Source organism: Pituophis catenifer, unplaced genomic scaffold, assembly GCF_029215685.1.
Source record: "Pituophis catenifer annectens isolate HBS135680 unplaced genomic scaffold, rPitCat1.0.hap2 SCAF_4, whole genome shotgun sequence".
In the NCBI taxonomy this organism is placed as follows: domain Eukaryota; kingdom Metazoa; phylum Chordata; class Lepidosauria; order Squamata; family Colubridae; genus Pituophis; species Pituophis catenifer.
In genome coordinates, this window is record NW_027256884.1 from 81,161,564 (window position 1) to 81,182,088 (window position 20,525).

At 39.9% G+C, this 20,525-nt stretch overlaps 1 protein-coding gene across 4 annotated transcripts in view; it reads left to right on the forward strand.

Moving 5' to 3' along the window:
- Positions 1-20,525, forward strand: part of APP (amyloid beta precursor protein) — a 133,452-nt gene that overhangs the window by 34,597 nt on the left and 78,330 nt on the right. For all 4 annotated transcript variants that reach the window (XM_070942641.1, XM_070942639.1, XM_070942638.1 and 1 more), the window contains exon 2: positions 10,538-10,705. In XM_070942641.1, coding sequence (XP_070798742.1) covers positions 10,538-10,705 — 168 coding nt within the window. The remainder of the gene's footprint in view (positions 1-10,537; positions 10,706-20,525) is intronic.

Genomic DNA, 20,525 nt, shown 5'->3' on the forward strand with positions numbered 1-20,525 from the left:
TAATTAATTAATATTCAGTTATAAAAATTAATAATAATAAAAAAAGAACAAAGACTTTCATTTCAATTATCCCAAATTGTTCTCGAATATGGCCGAACGTGACCTCTCTTCTGACCTGGAAGATATTCACAGTTCCCCTGAACGTCACCCGGAGCAGAACAGGCAGCGTAAGAAGTCTCACAAACGTTCTTCGCATCCATTGTCTTCATCTGACGCTCCAACTTCGAAGAGGTCCAAATCTTCATCCGCTGCAGCCAAGGACGTTTCCATGAGGCACAAGGCTCTGGAACGACAATTTGAGAAGGCACGCAAGCAGTCCAATCAGGCTTCATCCTCACGCTTACCAGCCCCACTATCATCTGTGGCTGAAGCAAGCGATCAGCCCATCAATCAGGCTGATCAGCTACCACTACAGCCTTTGTATCGACAACCTGACATGGACTGTTTCTCTGAGGCAATTCCGACCCATTGCATGGGACCGGTGGACCTCTCGTGCAACACTTCCCATACTCAAAGAGCTCAGCCGGAGGTGACATTTACTCCCATGGCTGCAGGTTTGCGTGCCACGGAGCTGGTCCCACCGCCTTTTCCTTATGACATTCAACAGATCATATCTGAGACTGTATTCCGCACTCTGGCAGCAAACTCTCAACATCCAGTGCAATATGCTGCCTGGCCTCAACCACGATATCCTCCTCCGCCGCCTCTGCCTCGGGCCTCCCAGCCGGCCCCTTACCAGTATCCCGCCATGACACACGTGGACGCTTCTCATCCAGACTACAGACATGGCGGGGAGTCGTCTTCGGAGGAGGACGAGGCCGACCTATTGGATATGGATTTATCCGACGATGCTGATATGCCACCGGAAAAGCCGGCTTTTTCTGGGCTCTTCAGGCCCTCGCTATTTAAATCCCTTCTACACAAAGCCAAATTGACCACGAAAATGGCAGATCTGACCCCGCAGGTTGATCAACCGGGTCCTTCTCAACAACATGAGACCCTGTTCACGGTGCCCAAGCCTGAAGCAGATTTCATTCCGTGCCCGCAGCTCTTCTCCGAGGTGGTCCAACGTTCCTGGTCCACACCCTCCTCCTTGTCTGCCCCATCGGGTCTGGACAAAAAACTATATTGTTCAGTGCCTAGTCTCCAAGAACTCCTTCAGTTGCCAACTGTAGACACACCTGTAGCCAATCTGACTGCCTCCTCGGTAATCTCCAACGACGTCGCCGACGGACTGTGCTCGGAGGATCGGAAAGCTGAGTTTACCTTTTGTCGTACACATAATGCGGCCGCCTGGGCTGTTAGGGCTGCCACCTCGGCTTCCTTCTTCAGCCGTGCATCTCTAATCTGGCTCCGCCAACTTCAGGAGCGCCTCCCTCCTGATGATTCATGCCTCTGCCAAGATGTCAACAAACTGGTGGCGGCTACTGAATATATGGCGGACGCTTCGCTCAATGCCGCAAAGTTTGCTTCGCGCGCCCTGGTGTCATTCATTACATCTCACCGTTTATTGTGGCTAAAAAATTGGAGAGCTGATGCAAAGTCCAGATGGCACCTCGCCTCAACTCCGTACAAGGGTTCCCGCCTCTTTGGAGACACATTGGACCCCATCCTTGTAGAGGACAGAGATAAGCAGAAGGTCATGCCATCCTCTTACAGAAGAGCAGAATGTAAACCTTCGTCTTACTCCACCAGGCAGCCCTTTCGGACCGACGCCGGACCTTCTGGGTCCTTCTCTTCCAGGTCCGACTCTCAAGGGTTCGATCGCTCTTTCGATAGACCTTCCTTCAGAGACCGCGGACGCAAGACTCCAGCGCCCAAACGGCCCTTCCGAGGTACAGGCACCTGTGCCTTCAGAAGAGGAAAATGACTACACCCACCTTCCCATCCGCGGCCGTCTGACTCATTTTCTTTCTCAGTGGGAGGTTTCGACGACGGATGCCTGGGTGCTCCAGACGATCCGTCTAGGTCTTACCCTGGAGTTCCGTTCCCGTCCCCCCTTTCACTTTGTCCAGTGCCCTCTCTCGTCCAATTTTGCCAAGTGTCAATTAATGGAGGCAGAAATCCATCACCTGCTCCAAATCCAGGCCATAGAACCGGTTCCCCCCCAACATCGCGGGACCGGCTTCTACTCCATATTCCTGGTTCCCAAAGCGTCGGGGGGTTACAGGGGCATATTAGACCTCAAGAGGCTGAACGAGTTTATCATCTACCATCAGTTCAAAATGGAGTCTCTCCGCTCAATTCTGGCTTCCATTCGACCATCGGACTGGATGACTTCTATCGATTTGAAAGAAGCGTACCTCCACATGCCCATACGACTGTCCCATCGTCGTTTCCTCCGCTTTGCCTACAACAGCTAGTATTTCCAATACAGGGCAATGCCCTTCGGCCTCTCTTCCACCCCCAGAACCTTTACGAAGCTCCTGGCAGCAGTGGCAGCCCACCTACGTCAACAGCCGGTACGGCTCCACTGCTACTTGGACGATATTCTGGTGCTCTTCCCTTCTCCGGTCTGAGCCTCTCAAGACCTAGGTATAGTGTGTCGCTGCCTTCGTCAACATGGCTTCTCCCTCAACATTCCAAAGAGCCAATTGCAGCCCACTATTCAAATCCTTCACCTAGCGACAGTAATAGATTCAGTGAAGGGCCAGGTGTTCCTGTCAACAGATCGGTGCTCCAGTCTCCAGTCATTGACATCCCAGGTCCTCTCCTCCTGGAGGGTGGCATTGCTGCTCCTGTCCCGCCTGCTTGGCAAAATGATATCCTGCCTGTCATTCGTCCCTTGGGCGAGGTTTCACTCCCGCCAGCTGCAATGGTTCCTCCTACCCTTTCAGAGGGCCAGACGGAGCAACTCTTCCACACGAGTATCCCTCCCGCCGGAGGTCTCACGGTCCCTCCTCTGGTAGTCTTCCCCAAGCCTGCAGCAGGGCTGCTACTTTCAGAATCTGCAGCGCCTGGTAGTGACAACGGACGCCAGCCTGTCGGGATGGGGAGGTCATCTTCTCTCTCACATCGCCCAGGGTACGTGGTCACCAGAGGATCACCGCAAAGGGATCAACTGGCTGGAGCTCCGCGCGATCAGCCTCTCTCTCCAACGGTTCCAGCAGATCGTGTCGGGGCATCATGTCCTGATACATACGGACAATGTAACAGCAAAGGCACATGTAAACCGCCAAGGGAGGACCCGCTCAGGGCCACTTATGGAGGAAACAACTCTGCTTCTGGCCTGGGCGGAGGTGCATGTCCTGTCCCTTGCAGCAGAGCACATTGCCGGGACCACGAACATCAGAGCGGACTGGCTCAGCAGGCAACATCTGGACCACGCCGAGTGGTGCCTTCACCCAGATCTGTTCGCCGAAATTGTTCACAGATTCGGCATGCCTCTGGTCGACCTATTCGCCAGCCGCGACAACACACACCTTCCCAGGTTCTTCTCTCGGTACCCGTGTCCTCAGGCAGAAGGAGTCGACGCGCTCGCTTCTCTCTGGCCCAGAGGTCTCCTCTATGCCTTTCCCCCTCTGCCACTCCTTCCTCGTCTGATTTGCAGGATAATAGCAGACAGGGCCGATGTCATTCTTGTCGCACCCCACTGGCCTCGGAGGTCCTGGTTTGCGGATTTGATGGACCTGTCGGTGGCAAGGCCATGGCGGATACCAGGGGACAGGATCGTTCTCAGCCAGGGGCTCATGCTGCACCCAGAACCCCAATGGTTGCAGTTGACCGCCTGGCACTTGAGAGGATCTTGCTAAGGAGGGTCAACGTGCCCAGCAGTGTGATCCCCACTATTCAGGCGTCCAGGCGGCCATCTACATGCCGCATTTACAATGCAACTTGGACTTCCTTTTGCTCCTGGTGTGCCAAGTCTCACCTGGACCCGACGTCTGCCTCCGTTCCTGAAGTTCTGGAATTCCTCCAGGAGGGCCTCGATAAGCACCTTGCTCCTAACGCTCTTCGTCGCCAGGTTGCCGCACTAAGTACTGTTCTCTCTACTTCCGCAAATCTTCCTCTCTCGCAGGACCCTACGATTCACGCTTTTCTACGAGGGGCAGCCAACCTGCGTCCACCAGTTATCCATCGCTACCCGTCCTGGGACCTGACCTTGGTCCTACAGGCCCTCATGCACCCTCCATTTGAGCCTCTCGCTTCCACCAGCCTCCGGTTTCTAACACTCAAGGTGGCGTTCCTGGTCGCAGTTACTTCGGCTCGCCGTATATCTGAACTTGCGGCCTTGTCAGTGAGAAGCGACCTCTGCGTTTTTCACGCGAATTGTGTCGTACTGAGACTAGACCCCTCATTTCTACCTAAAGTAAATTCCTCCTTCCATCGAGCCCAGGAATTGATCCTCTCGAACTTCTGCCCGGAACCTCGACATCCTCGGGAAGTAAACTGGCACCTCTTAGATGTCCTCCGGGCCCTACGCAGATATATTAAACGAACAGAGCATTTCCAAAAATCTGAATCGTTCTTCATTTCCTTTCTGCCCGCCTCCATGGGCCGGAAGGTTTCTTCTACAACAATTGGGAGATGGATCAAATCTTGCATCTCCAGGGCTTATTCAGCTCGGAACAGACCGATTCCACAGAGAATGCGTCCGTCTCCGACATCTGCAGGGCGGCTACCTGGTCATCCTTAAATCCCTTCATCCGGCACTACAAGGTGGACTCCTTTGCCTCGGTGGAGGCGTCCTTTGGTCGCCGTGTGCTCCAAGCTGTATGCAACTCTTCAGATGACGTGCAGCAGCCAGTCTCCCCCCCTGTCTGAACTTGCTTGGGTACATCCCGAAGCTTTGGATTCTCCAAGCTGCGCATTGGAGAAAGGATGTTGCTTACCTGAACGTCCCTTCTCGACGCGCAGCTGGAGAATCCAACCCACCCAGCTTGGCTGCTGAAGATTTTTTCCTTACACTCTACTGCTCCTTACTTCGTGAACAAAACTGGGACTCTGCTGAGCAAGTGGGCGTGTCTGAAGAGAAAAATTTAAAGGAACACACTCAGTGTAGGCTACTCAACTATTGAACTACCCGAAGCTTTGGATTCTCCAGCTGCGCGTCGAGAAGGGACGTTCAGGTAAGCAACGTCCGTTTTATTCTGTATGCACATCAAAGATTCTTGGTTTGGAATACAGCTTTCAGGCTTTCAAAAATTATCTTCATTTGTATCCTACATAATTTATTTATATATTGTATTGGTATCTTCATTTGTATTGATTTTAGTTTGCCATTCAACACAATCATTCCTAAGCATTTGGTAAACAAACTAGACCTATTAGGTTTTAATACACTTTTATGTAATTGGATACTGGATTTCCTTATTGATAGGTCCAGTTTGTGCGAGTTGGAAGAAAAGTCTCCAATTCCATTTCCTTGAGTACAGGTTGTGTCTTGAGTCCGCTGCTGTTCACCTTGATGACCCACGACTGCTGTGCCAAGTCTGCTTCAAATCATATTGTGAAGTATGCAGATGACATGGCAGTGGTGGGTCTTATCTGGAACGACAATGAAGATGCATATAGGGAAGAGGTGAAGGCTCTGGTGGACTGGTGCAATAAAAGTAACCTGGTTTAAATGTTAATAAAACAAAGGTGATCATCGTAGATTTTAGAAACAGCCAGCATGGTCATACTGCACTTAGTATCAACAATGCAGCTGTAGAGGTGATCAACAGTATTAAATATCTGGGGGTACAAATAACTAACAATCAGAACTGGTCTCTCCACACATCATCCTTAGTGAAGTGTGCAAACCAGTGTCTGTATTTCCTGCGTCGGATGAGGAGAGCACATTTTTCTCCTTCTGTCCTGGCCACTTTTTACAGAGGCACAATTGAGAGCCTTTTAACAAACTACATTACTGTTTGGTTTGGTGGCTGCAGTGCCTCAGAGAGAAAGTCCATTCAGAGAGTGGTAAGGGCAGCCGAGAAGATTATAGGAAGCTTGCTGTCATTCAGAATACTGCTTATAAGCGCTAGGTACTTAGAGCTCAAAGCATACCCACTTCACATTCTGTTTCTGTTGCTCCCCTCTGGGAGGAGGTTTCAAAATATTTCTAGCAGGACTTCCAGATTCTGTAACAGCTTTGTTCCCTATGGCATCCATCTGATAAACTTGCAAGATTTGTTTCTCTCACCATGTACATGTATATATCCAAAGTAAACTGTGTTGTTACTCCGTGTCATATAATATATGTGGGTATATGCATAATTTTGTATTTATTTATTTGTTTGTTTGTTTTGTCATGTTTATGTAGTCTATATTAGAGGTGGAGACCCTTTGAGAACTGTATGCAAAGAAATTTCATTTTAATGTATGCCGATTAGTGTACATTCAAAGTGATAAAAAAGTTATTCTAAGTCTATGTTCTAAGTCTTAAGTATTCTTGTGTAAAATCTGTTTGAAATCTTTTTAACAAGTCATCTGAAAGAAAAGATTTGACTTTCTCTTGATTCTGCTATTGCTGCATAGGAAACAAGTGATATAATTTTTCCTTTTGCTACTCTAATAGGGTTATGTTAAGAAGTGCACAACTAATCTCTTTTAAAGCAGCCTTATAGATTGTTTGCTGGCTGAATACAAACCAGTTCTTCATTAACAAATAAGATATAAATTTGCATAACCATTCTTTTAAATAATCTGTTCTCTAATGGAATTGCTATCTTTAGCAATCTTGCTCAAGGGGATAAGGATAAGAAATTCCTACATCATACATAATTCTTTAGCTAGGACAGATATGAATACATTCATTGTTCTCCAATTTATATATCTTGTTCTCTGGTTATAATATTGGGAGGAAGTCAAATAACCTTTTGTCATTTTGCTTATTTTTAACATACTTTATAGTTAATGTACTGCTTGGGGAAATTGATATGTAGCTTATTTATGCTGAAAACATAAGCAGGTAGGAATGAGGCTGGGAAACTCATCAGCAATTACATTCAAGTAAATATGTGTAGTAATATATCACAAAATTACACATTTTAGATGGAAGTATAACAATTATAAGGGTAACATACATATTTCTCAGTTAATTTGGATGTTAATCATCAAATAATCATTGACAGGTAAATGGTTACTTGTTATAACAGCAGTATTTTTCTTTTGGTTAATTGAATTATTAAAACAAGTCTTGAACACAGCATGGCTGTTTCATAGCACTAAGAACTGGCTGGCATTTCCTAATTAAGTATTCAGTATATTTACTATCCCACATTAGTTATCAGTTGTGTTGAGTTAAATGTTTGCTTTCATGTGGTTATCTAGATGCAATTATTGGACATTTTAAGTTGTGCAGAGGAGGTATAGATCATAATACTGCTTAATGTGCAAATATTTCCTTATGTGACTTATATTCCAGTTTTCTATACTTATAGGTATTGATAACCAATGACACTGTAACATTTTAGTTTTAATCTAGTTATAGCATGAAACAGCATTTCACTATCAATATTTCTATGTCATGCAGAAAAAAACCCACATTAGCTGTTGTCTTTAAAGAAGGCCTGAATGTAATTTAACTCTGTAAATTGATAACAGAAATGTTTTCTCATGGGCATATTTCCCTCTGGTTTATATACTGAACATTATTCCCTTACTTTGAGGTGATTGTAGGTATAAGCATTTTTCTTATTATATATTTAATAACAGTTTAGCAATCATTCTCCCATTTGATTTCTCTGCTAAACCACATACTGGTAAGGAGATATCTTGGATTAGTTATATTTATCATACATGTCCTTGTATGCTTTTTTATTTGGTGTTTACTGAAATTTAATCTTTGATATTATGTATGTGAGAGAAAACAATGACATCAGGTATATTAGTGCCTTCCACTGATGCATAATCAGTTATCACTCATTAACTGTATATGAGATAAAAAGTTATGTGAGGTTTTTCTTTTTAAAAATTAAAGTGATGTTTTAATATCTGTTCTATGCATTTTTGACATAGATCCAGCTCTGTAATAGTATGTAGGAATGACCTTGAGTAAGGAGAAGAAGAGATTCTGCTTAAGCAAGAATCAGACAAAAGAGGGAGGAGCCTGCAATTGCTTAACAGTCAGAGCAAAAAATTTAGAAAGGACCTGCCCTAAATAATTACACTGATAAGAGACAGTGGGAGGTTTGTACTTTGAGATTTTCAAGATTCTGTTAATGAAGCCTTTCAGTAAAGTAGAATAAAGTAGGTCATGTGGTCATACTTCCTTTCTGGTTTGCCTGGGAGGGCTGACAAGAACAAACTATTCATATCTATTACTTTCAATGTATTGTTGTTATATACTTGGTACAAGACATGACCTAACATGACTTGTTAGGTGGGTGTCTTCTGAATGTTTCAAGCTATAATCTGAGTACGCTCCAATCAGTAGAGCTATCAGTGATGCATTATGAGCATTGGAGACCAAAATATCTGAAATGTATCAAGTTGCTGTAAGGAGTCTTAGCAGTTTTTAATATTAGGAATTTGAGTTAGCATAGGGATAATATTAAAATAGTCTGCTTTTTCTTTGTTATCTATATATCTCGTCTGTCTGTTTGTCTGTCTGTCTGTCTCTCTATCATATTTATATAGCTACTCATCCCACTAAATGTGGGCAGCTTACAATCAACTATTAAAACAATACCACAGGTATTTACTTTAAAAATATGTATAAACAAGATAATTAAAATAAGATTGTGGGACTACACCAATCTAAATACAATACAATCATTGCATAGGCTTTACAAGGGATAACGGGGATGTAATTAACCTCACCGCTGGGTTCAGTTGTAGAGAAAGAAATCTAACAAAATCACAGGTGTGAACACTATGTATGAGTGCTAACTATTTGTGTCCCAAGCAGGGCATACAAACATATTTGTGCAATGACAATTAATTTTATTGTTAATAATAAGCACACATATAAATAATTAGATACAATATAGTCTTACATGTTATAGAAATGGTTTTCAATCAATATTCACTTTTTTATGACAGCAATTTAATATATGCCCTCCATCCACACTGCACAGTATTTTGGGATGGTGCAGTAGTTAATCAAAGAAAAATGTTTATGTACATTAAAGAAAACCATTAATCATGCTTCCCTCTTTTGGTGAACCATTTCATTGTTTTCATAAGGCATATGTCTAGCATATGCTCAAGTCATTCTTTCTCAGTGATGGGTTTCCCAACAGTAGAACAGCTTAGCCCCAGCTATTTATTCCTGTGCAAATATGGTTCTTTAGGAAATCATTTAGAGATGCTTGGACATACTTTTTGTTTTATTTTCCATAAAATATCCAATAAGGCAGAAAGATTGTTTCTATTTCCTGACTTAATATTACCAATTTTAGAATAAGTTATTAGTAAACTGCCCTTCATTAGCTGCCAGAATACCCTTTTCCACTAATTCTACAACATCTGAACATAGTGTTCATGTTTGGAGAGCCAATTTGGTTCTGTGTATATAAACATGTTTTCTTTTACTAAGTTATAAATGGATGAACTTTTATAACATTCCCAGGGCTCCTGAAAGTTTCCTGACAGGATCAGATACAGTGTACAAGAAAAAAACAAAAACAAAATACTGCCTTTTAAATGGTTGAAGTATTATGTACTGAACATCTTGATAGCAATCAATGTTTTAAGAAGACTAAAGATAAGTTGATAAAGGTCTAAGTGTCATGGGCCAACTCTTGATTAGACAATGGAACCAGAATAAAAAAAAATAAACATTTTAAAATGTGATCTTAACTTGGATAAATGATATGTAAACAAAATTTTAAAATACATAAAATGGACTTGATGGGAAGTAGAAATAGTTTTTGTGTTTTGATTTTTGAAAATAAAACACAGTTTTGACTCACAGTGAAATAATATTGAAAGGCACATTGAAGGAAATTGTAAGGAATGTAGGCTATAGAAATTTGTTTTTCGTATGTATACTGCAGTTTGATTCCAGACAAGTATTAGTGAAATTAATATTTTTCCTGCCGTGTTGCCAATAAATATACCATTTGAAATATTTTTAAAGATGCCATTGCAAAACCAAATACAGCCTGGTGGTATGCTTAATCAAAATGCTTAATCAAGCAATAAAAAAACTATAAGAGTACTGTTGGTGTACCCTTATCAACCTAATAAACAAACCTTATGCTTGTGTGCTTATCAACTAGAGTAGGCAAATAGTCTGGAGGTTATGAGGCTATATCTAACCCCATATAAAAAGGGAATAATATTTTACCTTTACAGTTTTTTAAAAAAGAACACTGAACGTTTTTGTTATGTGGAAGTGCTGTATGATGTGAACCCACAGATACTTTTTCTCAGTCTAATCTAGCTTCCTCTGCTATGTACATTCTACTAGGTAATTATCTTTACAATATAACTCAGAAGGAGGATATATGCTTCACAGGAAATATACTCCACAATTCACAAATAATCTGAAAGTTGCTCTTGCTTAAAATCTCTTAATAATTAGAATTTTTATACCCCACCAATTGTGTTCACTTAAGATTGTGATTGAAAAACATATAATAATCTTATCTATATCTGCTTCTAGGTGCCTACTGATGGAAATGCTGGCCTGTTGGCAGAACCTCAAGTAGCCATGTTTTGTGGCAAATCAAATATGCATATGAATGTTCAAAATGGAAAATGGGAATCTGATCCTTCTGGAACTAAGAGCTGCATTGCGACAAAAGAAGGGATTTTACAGTATTGCCAGCAAGTAAGTTTTTTAAAACATGCACTTTTAAAAACATTTTTAGTATCGAATACCAAGGATACAAATCTTCCTCCAGCTTTTAAAGTGAAATATTCTGAAATCTTGTCTCTCAGAATAAGATTTGAAGCTAATGGTACTCATATCTTTTCTAAAGAGTATGTTCTTCTTTAACCTTGTTTCCACATTATGTCCTGTATCACTAAGGGACTGGGAGAAAACATTTCTCATTATTATAATGAATGCTGCATTTCCTCAGTTTCTCTGTGTGAACAATTGATTGGCTCTGCAATACTTAAATTTGGTAGAAAAGATAAAAGAAAGAAAGAAAGAAAGAAAAAGTGAATTATTGTCACATACTTATCTGTGATGCTTTGTTATGGCATTGAAATAGCAAATGATTTTGATGGCCATATATACACCACTTTCAAAGAAGAACAATTATTTTGTCATATGAGATGGAATATTAATAGCTGTTTAGCTTATTAGAATGTTAAAATGATTCTCCTAAGAAGAATTCTGATATTCAGATCATTGTTTTAACACTGACTTTTATCATAACATGTAACCAAGCTCTTTTGATTATATGAAGCAGCCAAAGTATTTGATGAATACTTCTTAAAAGTAGAGCTGAAAAACAGCAAGATGTCTCCAGCCTTACAGAATAAGCAGAATATGAGTATGTTACCATTGACTATAAAATCCATATACCTCAATCCTTTCCCTTTCTCTCCCCCATCCCAATCCATGCCCATATCATCTTATAAATAAAGATGGTACAGAAGCTGTGGTATAGTTTAAAGGCCTAATTAGAACCCGTCAGAGATAAATTGTCTTTAATTGATGCAGGATCTGCTGGAAAAAGGAATATGTTATCTTTTGTTACAGATCCGTCTGTGATTCATTTTTGTTTCATTCCTTCTGATCGCTTTTCTCCTTTTTTGGGGTGGGGTGGGGTGGAGAAGACACCCAAGAGGCCAAGTATATCTTTAAAAAAAATTGTGTGTTCCATTTTAAAATGAAATGATATGTCAAATAATGAAAATGGATGAATTTTGAAAGCATCAATATTACTGCAGGTTATTTTGCAGAGCAGTCTTCAATTTGGTGACTTAAAAGTAATGTAGACCTTTCAACCGATATTTCATTATTTAGGAACCTATGGCACCTAGAATGATACATTAAATCCTACTTTATTATTAATTTAACAAGTTGATTCTGCCCATCAAAATCTACATTGCAGATTAGGTATAACTCTTTATATTTCCTGTTTGTGAAATGCAATGTAACAGCAAAGCTGAGTTTAACTTTGGGAGAAAAAATGTCTGCTCTTTATTCTCAATTTTACAGCAGATCCAACCATATAGGTTAATATTTCTAATCCCATAATGCTCCCTGCTGAAATGCTGTTGAAGAAAATGGATATTCATGCTTTTAAAACATTTTGGAACAGATTACTTTTTTTCTTCCTAGTAAGCAGGGTCACGTGACAGTGTGTTATAGTGTAAGCTGGATCTAAAATTAATCCCTGAGGTCACAAATTGGATAGACACTCTAGTATTATTAATAGCCACAGAGTTGCAAATAATGGGAATTCGGCAAACAGTAGAGGTATAAAGCAATTTCTTGATCAATATTTAAAAGCAAGCTTCTCTTTAATATCAAAGTAGGAAAAGCAGAGGAAGACAGCTTTTGGGGTTGGGAGTCATACAACATTTGTGGGCAGTTTCTGGTGCTCCGGCATGCGCGCACCAGTTTGGGCACTCTGTGCCAAAAAGGTTTGCCATCACTGACATAGAACAATCATTAGAAGAATGGCCAAATATTTATTAACTCAGAAAAGTCCCAAGATTAAATTTTGAACTTGCTAACAACTAAGCCCGTTTCTAAACATGGGATTATGTGTCTGGAGAGCCAAGATTTGCAATTAAGCCCAGTGTGAAGTCTGATAGTTTCAGACTATCAGTTTCAGCAATTAGGATCAGAAGCAATTCTGAGGGTCATAGAAAATGGACGTAGACATAGCTTTCCTACCTGAATCATTTTTATTCACAGGAAGTCCAGTAATCTAACCTGGATCTCAAACATTTGAGGCTAAAAATAATATTTATTTTATCTTTATGTAATGAATTGTATTTTATTCTATTCAAAGTGTCAGGGCTAGGAGGCTTTTCCTAAATATGACCAGAGTAGGTTGAGTGGGGGCAGGATGGAGATTTTTAGAACTGTTTGTAAGTATAACCTCAACTGTAGTGGTCTGAATTCAAAAAATCTGGAGGAGGTCTGAATAATAAAAAGTTGAAGTCTTTATTTTGTTTTTATATATGGTACACACACACACACACACACACACACACACACACACACACACATACTCACATACTGTTTTGAAAATATGTTAATAAAAATATACTGTACTGTGTATACAGACATTACCTAATGTATAAATACATTATGTATAAGTGCATATATGAGCATTCAGTACATATAATACATATATAATATATGTATTATATATTATAACATATAATATTGAACAATATTATACATACATTATATGTACAGTATGTATATATAGCATTATAACTATTGTGCATTATACATCCATGTTACATTATACATATATTATACATTCACACATACACACATGTTGCATTATAGTACTTTAAACATCCATGCATTATATGTTATGTTATATATAATGCGTTCATATACATATCCTTTTTTTTTTTCTTTTTACAACTCTGCAATCCCTTTCATCGGGATGGGGGTGAGACGACTGAATGGAGCCAAGTGATGCATACTTTACCTTATGTATTATATCTGTGATGGAGACATACATAGGTTATGGTATACATACAAGTGACATTATAAACCATTGGGTTTTGAAGTGATTTACAAAATTTGGGGAAGAGCCTTCCCTGTGGGGGCACCCGCCCTCTGGAATCAGCTACCCCCAGGGATACGACTGATCCTGGACCTCCGGACCTTCCGCCGGGCTCTGAAGACTTTTTTATTTCAGCAAGCCGGGCTGGGTTAAAAATCTTTTAATTGCTGAATTTTATGGGTAAGGGGTTTTAAATTGGGGGAAGCCAATATAAATTTAACTTTGTTTTTATAGTATTTTAATGTTTATATTGTATGTTTTTTTAATTTTGGCTGTTCACCGCCCCGAGTCCTTCGAGAGAGGGGGCAGTATAAAAATTTAATAAATAAATAAATAAATAAATAAATAAAATAAATTTATAACCATAGGAAAAAAGGGATCATTACTGTTATTGTTCATTCTGAACATGCAGTTAGAGAAGGAACAAAGACAATTTGAGAAAAACAACAACAAAAAATAAAAATTGAGGGTGTATTTAAATAAACTAGTAATAAAAGCATTAATTTAAAAGATAAATTTATACAATAAGTGTGTTCTGTTTCTTGAAGGTAACACAGGTTTCCTCCCCCTTTGCCAAAAAAAATTTATATAATTTTAGTCAAGGGTCTTCCCAATCTTTCATTTGAAATTTGAAGCCATATAATAGGAACTAAACCTACATATAGGTGTTATATCACTGCCCAATAGCTGACATAATGTCATAGCCAAGAATAATTTAAAAATAATAATAATAAAACTGGGTTGTGTGTATGACCTGGAGATTTGAAGGGAGAAACAGTGTTAAGAGTCCCAGACCTAATTAGTATCAACTTTATACAGCCAGCTGGTGAAGGAGCTGTAGGCACATGTTGTGTTGTGTATTACAAAGCATTGCTTTCCAGTCAAATTGAAAACAATGCACATTCTTTTATTTATTGTATGACCAACGTATTACCATATTATGAGCATGGTATTAATATAATGTAAATATGGCCCAGTAGAACTGATTACAACGAAAAGAGAAGTGCTGAAAATTAATGCTGAGAAACAAAATATTAGATAGTATATTTGTATGTGTTCAGACCACTTGTATAACTTCTGTGCATTTTATTACCAATAGTTATAATTAACATTGTACACAGGAGAGCACTGAGATTGCCAATAATTGGTCTGTATGACTAATGGGAACTGTTTGAAGCATCATAAACCCAACAAATTACTTGGTAGTTATTACGTTAATTACCATTACAGAATGAGCTATGTTTGATGTTAATCCTAAACCATTGTTAAAAACTGTGTTAGCTGCTAGTAAGACCTATGAGGAAGAGTTCAGAAGTACTAGTTTCTATTTTCATTAGCGTAAATTGCTTTGTTAGCTAGAATTTAGTTAACTGCTTAATTTAATATAGAAGGGAAGATATCCAATTTCCTATGATCAGGCTGGAATAAGCAGTAGGTTGGGAAAGTAAAAATATGAGGCTTGTTGATGAGTTCTTGATTTATGCTTTTTATCCACTGGTAATGTATTGTTGATAAAAGATTAATTAATCTTCTCTGTATGCATTTCTAATCAGACTGTACGACATCTTTGGGGATTTTCTGAGAACATCCTCTGCCAATTGCAAATTGCAAATCTAAATTTAGTAGATTATAATCCCAAAATAAAAAGTCATTGCACAAACTAGATGGCATATACAATCATATTCTCTGGAGAAAACAAAATAGGGAAATATTCTTTTAGAACAAAAGTTTAACAATAACTGGATGAATTTACAAGATTGGATATTGTCAATAATTATTTCCCAGTGAAGCTAGTATGACCTAAGAAAATATGGAAATCCACCAGCAAAATAACCCTGCTGTATTCGGTTTGTTTTAATATTTTATTAATGGAAAATGCTCAGAAGTTGGAGGCATTTAATTATGAAAGGTTAAACATAAACATAGTACCTAAATACTATTGGCTACAATCATCTGTAGTCAGTTTTTTACAATTTTGGCTCAGATTTCAACTTGCATTAATACATCTGTTGTAATAATTTATCAATTTAAAATGTACGTGTCTAATAAGGAATTTAAAATTTGCACTGTTTTATGATATACGTACATATAGTAACACCCTGCAATCATTACAACATCTGCATTTCATGAACTTGCAAGACAATCAGTTTGCCTTAGTCAAAAAGTCACTTTGGACCAGTCACTTTTGTCTCAGCCCAATTCATCTCACAGGGTTGTTGTGGGGAAAATAGGAAGAGGAAGGTAGAATTAAAAAGCTAATTAAATAAATACAGTTCTATTAACTTAATGTTATTATTTCAATTTCTAAAATATATATCCTAGCATAAAAGGATATGCAAATACATGCAGTATTTTGGGCTATATTGTGCCATTACTTCCATAAATCATAAAAAAAAAAACCCTTCCCTTTCTGTTTTTGTTTGTTTGTTTTTGTTCTTGATTGTTTATTGCATAAATATACTGATGTGCGGTATGATCAACTATATTAATGTAGATATTTTATATTTACATCTTTATATTCACATTAATATTTTAATATTTCTAATATGTCTGTTCTGGTTGCAAACCACCACATTAGACTCTGCAATGTAAAAAATATACATTTTAAAAAGAAAAATATGCCATTTTGATGGCTATGACAGAGATCTCTCTTGATAGTTACTCAAATCAAATAGCACATTTATACGTTAATGGGATATTAAATATTACAGCTGTTTAAACTATTCAGAGGAACACTTCACTCCTGAGAATGCCTTTTCAGATTGTTTCTTCAGCTATTAGTGGTGAAGGCTTTCTGAAGACTCAATTCAATCAGTTTGAGGGCTTTCTGAGGTGGTTTGCAAAATGGATGCACAGAAGACTGTCTACCTGTCCAAATAGTTACACAGACTGATAAATATTACTTCAGTGTATTTCTGTTGAAACTTGATGTAGCTCTGTATAGAATGGGAGAAGAAACTTTTTGAATTACAGATTGCCAATTATTTTGCATTTCTCTAAATTCCTTTGAAGTAGTTTCTAAAGTAATTTATCTTCTGTAAGATCTTTATTTTCCAGTTCTTTGTTTATGCAGCAAGTTTTTAGAGAAGAGTGAAGAATTTAGAATTCCTGTATCTTCTTTGACTATATATTTTCAATTTGTAGCTCTTTAGTATCACTTCTCTTCCTTTGTCCAGAACTCTAGATGTCATAGATACTTACATGCCTTAGCAAAAATCTAGGCCAAAATTAACTTATCAGCATGAAGCCCACTACCACTTCCCAGGTTAAAATTCTATGTGATTAATAAGCAACAACCAGCAGTGTGGGTTTAGCAATATTTTGGAAGGATATAAGCAACAGAATAATAAAAGTGTGCAGTTGCTAGGACCTTTGTCCTTCTGTCCAGCTCCTGACTAGCTGTTCTTGTATTGATTCAGGCCTTTTGCGTATGAAGCAGGTCTACAACTATTGTGTTGCTGCTTTGGTGAAAAAGTTTTAATAAAATTGGTGTCGGACAATAGATTCTTTAAAGAGAGTGTGTGTGTGTGTAAGTAGGTGGAGGTAGATGGACAGGAACACATAAATATCCTTCCCTCCCTCCCTCTCACATGTATACACATACATAGCAATAGCACTTAGACTTATATACTACTTCATAGTGCTTTACTGTAAGTGGTTTGCAGAGCCAGCATATTGCCCCCAACAATTTGGATCCTCATTTTATTGACCTCAGAAGGATGGAAGGATAAATCGACGTTAAGCCGGTCAGGATCGAACTCCTAGCAGTGGGCAGAGTCAGCTTGCAATACGGCATTCTAACTACTGCACCACCACAGCTACTATATTCCTGGACAAACATTATGTGTATCTGCATCTGAGTAACATGCATCAGTTAACATATATCACTTACATTAGCTCTTTATATTTCACCTGCCTATCTTCTATGTTGTCATTTTTTCATTTAGGCTTCATCATATATTAGTCCATTTGTAATACGCTGTGAACATCAAGTATAACCCTAATTTTATACTAATTGAGGCAATTTGAATTGTTCAGTTCATTATTTCTAAATCTGAGCATGATTATTTCTCTCAATATTTTATATTTGTTTATTGACTCAAGAATAGAAATGGCTTTATGGTTGTTGTAAGCGGCACAGAGTTGCTTAATATGGGTTGGCTACATAGAAATAAAATGTTAGGCTAGCATATATATCAAAATTATTTCTCAAAATGCTGAAGAGGTTGTCCAAAAAAGGGTAATTGTTTTTATTTGTGGTAATCATTTGGTACAGTTATTAACTTTTGGTAAAACAAATTTTGAGAGATAAATACCATCACTAAACTAAAAGGATTGAAAGTTCTCTGCAGTTGGGCTTATTGCACTTATTTACAGAACCAAACCATAAGCTTAAAAATGATAAATTTATGATAAATTTTCACCTGTATACCGGTAGTAGCTGACTTTTTATTTATATGAGGGTAGATTTTTTTATATTTTCTACATTTCCTTTTTTAATATGTAACTTGGAATTATGTTAATGCAGCTGTCTGATATTGTAAAAGCAAAAGTAAATAAACTAAAAATAAATAAAACAAATAAGAAAAAATGCAGCTTTCTTTGTTTCCTAGGATATATTTAATATTCAAACTAATAGTTCACATTAATAAATTACTTTTGGCTAGTTTTGTAAGTAGTAATATCAATGTGCACATTAATTAAATTATTAAAATTTGATGCTCATTTAGGACAGTTCAGACAACAAGAAGCCGTCCCTGGATCCGGCAATATTGGCTAACTATCGTCCTGTCTCCAACCTTCGCTTTATTGCGAAGGTTGTTGAGAGTGTGGTTGCGCGACAGTTTCCACAATTCCTGGAGGAAACATCTTATCTAGATCCGTTCCAGTTGGGTTTCAGGTCTGGGCACAGCACGGAAACGGCATTGGTCGCATTGGTTGATGATCTCTGGAGGGCTCGGGACAGGGGTTGCTCCTCTGTTCTGGTCCTGTTAGACCTCTCAGCGGCTTTTGATACCATCGATCATGGTATCATGCTGCACCGGCTGGAAGAGTTGGGGGTGGGAGGCACTGTGTTGCGGTGGTTCTCCTCCTTTCTCTCCGACCGGTCGCAGTTTGTGTTGGCAGGAGAGCAGAGGTCGACCTCGAGGCCTCTCATCTGTGGAGTGCCGCAGGGATAGGTCCTCTCGCCCCTTCTGTTCAACATTTATGTGAAGCCGCTGGTTGAGATCATCCGTGGCTTCGGGGTGAGATACCATCAGTACGCTGATGACACCCAGCTGTACATCTCCACCCCAGGCCACCCCAACGATGCCCTTGAAGTGATGTCCCAGTGCCTGGAGGCTGTGCGGATCTGGATGGGGAGGAACAGGCTCAAACTCAACCCTTCCAAGACTGAGTGGCTGTGGCTCCCGGCATCCCGATATAGTCAGTTGACTCCATTACTGACTATTGGGGGCGAGTCTTTGGCCCCCACTGAAAGGGCTCGCAATCTGGGAGTCCTCCTGGATAGGCAGCTGTCTTTGGAGGAACATCTGACAGCTGTTACCAGGGGGACCTTCTGTCAGGTTCGCCTGATTCGCCAGTTGCGGCCCTTTCTCGATCGGGATTCCTTGTGCACAGTCACTCACGCCCTCGTCACCTCTCACCTTGACTACTGCAGTGCTCCCCTTGAAGAGCACCCGGAGGCTCCAACTGGTCCAGAATGCAGCAGCGCGGGTAGTGATGGGAGCAACATGGCGCTCCCATGTAACACCGCTCCTGCGCGAGCTGCACTGGCTCCCAGTGGTCTTCCGGGTGCGCTTCAAGGTGTTGGTTGTCACCTTTAAAGCGCTCCATGGCATAGGGCCTAGCTATCTGCAAGACTGCCTGCTGCTACCGACGACCTCCCATCGACCCGTGCGGTCCCACAGAGAGGGCCTCCTCAGGGTGCCATCAGCCAAACAATGTAGGCTGGTGACCCCCAGGGGGAGGGCCTTCTCTGTGGGGGCTCCTACCCTCTGGAATCAGTTGCCCCCTGAGATAAGGAGAATCCATGACCTCAATGCCTTCCGTCGTGCCCTTAAAACCCATCTTTTCCAGCAAGCCGGGCTGGCTTAAGAAGAAATTTTTAAATTCTTTTAATCAGTTTGTGATTTCTTAACTTTCGGGCCAAATTTATATATATTTTTAACTGTTTTTAATATTTATATTCTATGTTCTTATCTTGGCTGTACACCGCCCTGAGTCCTCAGGGAAAAGGGCGGTATATAAATTGGAAATTAAATTAAATTAAATTAAACACCAAGGAGAAAAATTTGACATAAAATAGATCATAGTATAAAATGGTAGAAATTAGAGCAACTTTTGAGTAATTTATTATTGTTCGTTCTTGACAGAAAAATCAGACAAATTGTTGTCATCTGCCAAAGAGAAGTTTCATTCAGTTCGAACTTAATGTGTTTAATAATATTAACTTTGATATTTTAAAATCAAATTACATCCACCTTACTGGCTGCAGAAAGAGATATATAGAATATAGCAATAGTACTTATATACCGCTTCACAATGCTTTACAATCCTCTGTAAACGATTTACAGAGTCAGCCTATTGCCCCCAACAATCTGGGTCCTCCTTTTACTGACCTCGAAAGAATGGAGGCTGAGTCTGTTAGATTCTTGGGGACACGACGCCTGCGCAACCGGCTCTGTTGCCAGGCGTTGAGGATTGGCTAGGACGCGAGCAGCTGCGAGAGTGGGAGAATAGCTGCCGGTGATTGGTTAGTGTGCCCTGACAACCAACTATTTAAGGAGCTGTCAGGCGAGTTGTTCTTTGCTTGCGTTATGAGTTCTTCTCAGATTTGTTCGTTTAATAAAGTTGGTGGACACAACAAGTGGCGACGAGGATGGGATCCGTCTGAGGTGACGGTGACTGCAGACACCAGCAGTAGGACAACGCCAA